At 49.0% G+C, this 4,202-nt stretch overlaps 3 protein-coding genes across 3 annotated transcripts in view; all 3 read right to left on the bottom strand.

The window, feature by feature from the left end:
* Window positions 1-797: 797 nt before the first annotated feature.
* LOC105203288 lies at window positions 798-1,274 on the bottom strand. Its single transcript, XM_011172063.1, has one exon. It carries the CDS (start codon window positions 1,272-1,274, stop codon window positions 798-800), a length of 477 nt encoding a protein of 158 aa, XP_011170365.1.
* Window positions 1,275-2,314: 1,040 nt separating this feature from the next.
* On the bottom strand, window positions 2,315-3,559 carry LOC105203289. Its single transcript, XM_011172064.1, has 2 exons — window positions 3,135-3,559; window positions 2,315-2,987 (listed from the first exon to the last, which is right to left on the bottom strand). The coding sequence occupies exons 1-2, from the start codon at window positions 3,557-3,559 to the stop codon at window positions 2,315-2,317; spliced, it is 1,098 nt and encodes a 365-aa protein (XP_011170366.1).
* Window positions 3,560-3,721: 162 nt separating this feature from the next.
* LOC105203290 overlaps window positions 3,722-4,202 on the bottom strand; it is a 3,880-nt gene continuing 3,399 nt past the window's right edge. The window contains exons 3-4 of the mRNA XM_039454516.1: window positions 4,176-4,202; window positions 3,722-4,046 (exon numbers count right to left, since the gene is read on the bottom strand). The exon at window positions 4,176-4,202 is cut by the window's right edge and continues 1,253 nt beyond it. Of these exons, the coding sequence (XP_039310450.1) occupies window positions 3,722-4,046; window positions 4,176-4,202 (352 nt within the window). The remainder of the gene's footprint in view (window positions 4,047-4,175) is intronic.

The following is a 4,202-nucleotide window of genomic DNA, read 5'->3' as shown; positions in this document are numbered from 1 at the left end:
AGTCGACGCGTTCTTGTCCCAGTGTTTGATTGCTAACGGGATGCACCGTGGGATAGGTACTCGATACCTGGAATCCACCGGTCGAATAATAAAATATTCCGTTCCTTGTACCAGGATTTATTTCGACAATCCAGCTTCGACCGCTCGTCAAATACAAGGTCGTATAGATGTGATGTACCAGTCTTTTACAGCAGCGGAGTGTTTATATGACTTGTGAGGATAAGCGAGAACGAGAGCGAGAGCGCTCTATTTATATCTTTAGTTTTTCCCCCACGTCTTTGTCTTAACAAATCATATGTAACCTACTCTCGACAGAAAGATCATGCTTTTTGATTGGCTGTCGCCAAATAGTCGTTATAAGTGCGAAACATCCCGCCCCCCTTGAAGGGCATGTCTTCAAAACCAACGTCGCATTATCTTGACTCATCGCAATTAATTGACTACGTTACAAAATTGCATGCAAAATTTTCATGCAAAATTCAGCTATGAAATCCTGATTCTAACAATACGCTTCACTCAACTTAAAATAGCGATCAATATTGAAGCGCGCACTAACGTGAGATAATACAAAGTAAGGTAAGCGCGTCATGCAATAGTGCGAAGAAATAAAAGATAGACGCGTGTGACATAACGTAAAATAAGATCAAAAATAAATAAATAAATAAAAGGAATGTACACGCCAACGCGCCTCATACAATATAAAATCAGAAGCATCGTAATAAATAGCGCAGAATGCGTACGTTAAATAACATAAATAAAATAACAAAACACCAAGACAGAATTGTTCGAATAAAAGATCAGTCGGCGTCTCCGATGGGAAGTACTGCCAGCTTTGTCAACGGCCTCGTGAGCTGTCCTTGTCTAGTCCGTAACGTAGCTGTGCGAACGATACCATCTGCTCTCGGATGTATTTGCGCTACTCGGCCTAGAAGCCACTGCAACGGCCCCAGTCCTGGCTGTTGAATTAGTACGAGTTGGCCAATTTTTAATTGCTCGCCCTGGTTCGCCTTCCACTTCCTCCTTTCGATGAAGGTATGTATGTACTCGGTGCTCCAACGCCTCCAGAAATGCTGGCGCATTTGCTTCACTCGCTGCCAGCGCAGTAGCCGTTCTGGGTTCTCGGCTGTCAAATCTGTAACTGGAAAACTGTTTAGCGCTGCACCAACCAAAAAATGACCCGGAGTCAAACACGTAAGGTCGCTAGCGTCCTCACTGAGAGGTGTCAACGGTTGCAAGTTTAGCACCGCTTCGATTTCGCACAGAACGGTCTCCATCTCCTCGAACGTGAGATTGGCGTTACCGACCACGCGATACATATGAAACTTTGCGGATTTTACCGCCGCTTCTCATAAACCCCCGAAATGTGGGGCGTGGGGTGGAATAAAGTTCCACTGGAACTTATTTCGCTGCGCAAACCGCCGTATCGTCACCTGATCGTTGTTGACAAGTTCGTACATTTCTTTTATTTGTCTGTTTGCTCCGATGAATGTAGTGCCGTTGTCGGAGTATACGCGTGCGGGCCTACCGCGACGCAACATGAAGCGCTTGAAAGCCCCTAGAAATGCCTCCGATGTGAGGTCACTTACAATTTCCAAATGTACGGCCTTTGTTGCGAAGCATATGAATACGGCGATGTATGCCTTGAGCATCTTAGCGTTACGCTTCTTTGATTCTTTTATCAAAATCGGGCCGGCATAATCCAACCCTGTGTGTGTGTGAATGGTCGCGAGACCGTCACGCGTGGACCGGGCAAGTCCACCATTATCGCCTGCGATGCTACCGGCTTACATCTGATACACGTTACGCACTTGTGTATCACCTTACGGAGCGTCGAGTGTGCCGCTAAAGGCCAATAGCGCTGACGCACAGCGCACGTCGTGGCCTGGAGTCCCGCGTGCAAATTTCTTATATGTTCCCTGCGAATAATGAGGATCGTGAGAGTGTGACTTTTCGGCAACAGCATAGGGTGTAACACGTCCGGCGGCAATGTCGCTCTGCCTTTCCCCCACGCGAATGACTCCATGCTCATTGATAAACGGCGTTAATGATAGAATACGGCTTCCGCCGTCGACTGTTTGGCCCTCGCTCAAACGTCGATACTCCCTCGGGAACGACTCGCGCTGCACGGAACGTATTAAGACTCGCATAGCCGCGGTCATCTCCCAATGAGAAATGCGAGGTTCTCTGGTCTCGGTTTGTCGCGAATCCCCGACTCTCAAGCAGTAGGCAACTATCCGCTGTATTTTTTCTAAATTTTAATATTTTTCTAGCAATGTTGACACGACTGATCGACCTTCGCTCGCGACGGCGGCAATCACTCTTTTCTGCTCCGGCAATTCTTCTGATAGTTCAATTTTTCTCGTCGGCCACTGCCCCTCGTCAAGCTGCAAGAACGGTGGACCGTTCCACCACATGCTGGAGACAAGACCGCTGGAGTTAAGACCGCCAAACCAGCATCGCGCGAAAACACGTTGGCCGGATTCTCCGCGGACGGCACGTGCCGCCAGTCTGCGTTTTCTGTTGTACGCTGGATTTCTCCCACCCGGTTTGCTACAAACGCTCCCCACTTCCGAGACTCAGAGAGGAGAATCCACTGCAATGTGATAGTGGAATCCGACCATAAGACTACTCTAGCTCCCAAGCACTCTATTGCTGCCTGAACTTTTTCCATTAGTCTTGCCAATAGTAAAGCTGTGCTCAACTCCAAACGGGGTAGTGATATAGCTTTGATAGGCGCGACCCACGACTTAGAAGCTAACAGTCGAACCCGGCATGTCCCGGACACTTGCGTTCTGACGTAAACGCACGCGCCATACGCTCGTTCACAGAAGCCATGCAGTTGTGTTACGCGGGCATCGCCCACGCACCCGACAAAGCGCGGTACGCGTAGCTCGCCCAAATGCGCCAGCTGCCGTTTCACCCCCAACCACCGACAATGCATATTCTGAGGCAGCGATTCGTTCCATTCGACCTGAGACTTCCAAGTCCTGTAGAATTAGTTTTGCCACGACCATTAGTGGCCCCAGCAGCCCCAACGAATCGAATAGACTCGCGATTTCTGATAATATAGCCCGTTTCGTTATATGATTGGTAGGTGAGTCGCTGTCGTAATTAAATCTAAAATTGTCATCGACCGGGTTTCATGCAAGATCCTGGAGTTTGAATTGTCGCCCAACGCTATGCTTGTATCTGTCGCGCCTTCCACGTCCTGCAGTAAATCTCGGCCGTTGGATGCCCATTTTCCTAACTCAAAATGTCCGCGCCTCAATAACGCAACCATTTCTTCGCGCGCGCGTTTCAATTCTGGTATAGTGTCGGCACTGGTGAGCAAGTCGTCCACGTAGAAGTCTCGTAAGACGCATCTTGCTCCAACCGCATACTCGGATGCACACCTCTGTGCCAAATGCTGAAGGCATCTAGTGGCCAGAAATGATGCCGAACTCGTCCCGTGTGTTACGGTAAGGAATTCGTATTCGTTAATCAGAGCATCCGAATCCTCGCGCCATAATATGGGTTGCATATGCGTTTGCGATTCGTGAAGCAATATTTGCCGGTACATTTTGATTATGTCCGCGGTGAACACGTACACGAATGCACGAAATCGTATTAAGATTAAAAACAGTTCTTGCTGAACGACCGGGCCCGTCATAAGAACCTCATTAAGCGATACCCCCGTGTCTGTCCTGCACGACGCATCGAACACCACGCGCAGTTTGGCGCGTCACCCGTTTCCCTTGATTACCTCGTGATGGAGTAAGTAAATGGGTCTGCTTCCGGTCGGACTTGCAGGTGCGATTCTTATATGTCCCAACAAGAGATATTCGCGCAGAAAATCTACATAAGCACGTTTCAAGACGGAGTCACGGTTGAGTCGTTTTTCCAGTCCCAGAAAACGTTTCATGGCAGTTTTGCGCGACTCGCCGAGTCGCTGAACTATATCCCTTCTGAGAGGCAACTCCACGATATATCGGTCCTTCCCGCTATTCGACACGTTGCGCATAAAGTGATCCACGCACGCCTGCTCCTCCCTGGTGTAGCCGTTACCACTCCTCGATTTGCCAGAAGCGATCAATCTCAACTTATGGAGTTACGAGTTACTAACGGATGTGTGTAAGGCACGCATTCTGACACCGGCTCGTTGTGCGCCAATATTCATTTGTCCGCCTAAAACCCACCCCACGCGAGTCTTCTGAATTATGGGA

The sequence above is a fragment of the Solenopsis invicta genome, chromosome 10, assembly GCF_016802725.1.
Source record: "Solenopsis invicta isolate M01_SB chromosome 10, UNIL_Sinv_3.0, whole genome shotgun sequence".
Taxonomy (NCBI): Eukaryota; Metazoa; Arthropoda; class Insecta; order Hymenoptera; family Formicidae; genus Solenopsis; species Solenopsis invicta.
The sequence above is the reverse complement of the archived record's forward strand: the minus strand, read 5'-3'. Positions and strand labels throughout refer to the sequence as shown.

Bases quoted from the DNA above. Each gene is read 5' to 3' on its own strand.
- LOC105203288 (XM_011172063.1), bottom strand. From the start codon at position 1,274: ATGGAGACCGTTCTGTGCGAAATCGAAGCGGTGCTAAACTTGCAACCG.
- LOC105203289 (XM_011172064.1), bottom strand. From the start codon at position 3,559: ATGTACCGGCAAATATTGCTTCACGAATCGCAAACGCATATGCAACCC. The intron at 2,988-3,134 runs GTCGATGACAAT...CTAATTCTACAG, and splicing joins AGGATCTTGCATGAAACCCG to GACTTGGAAGTCTCAGGTCG.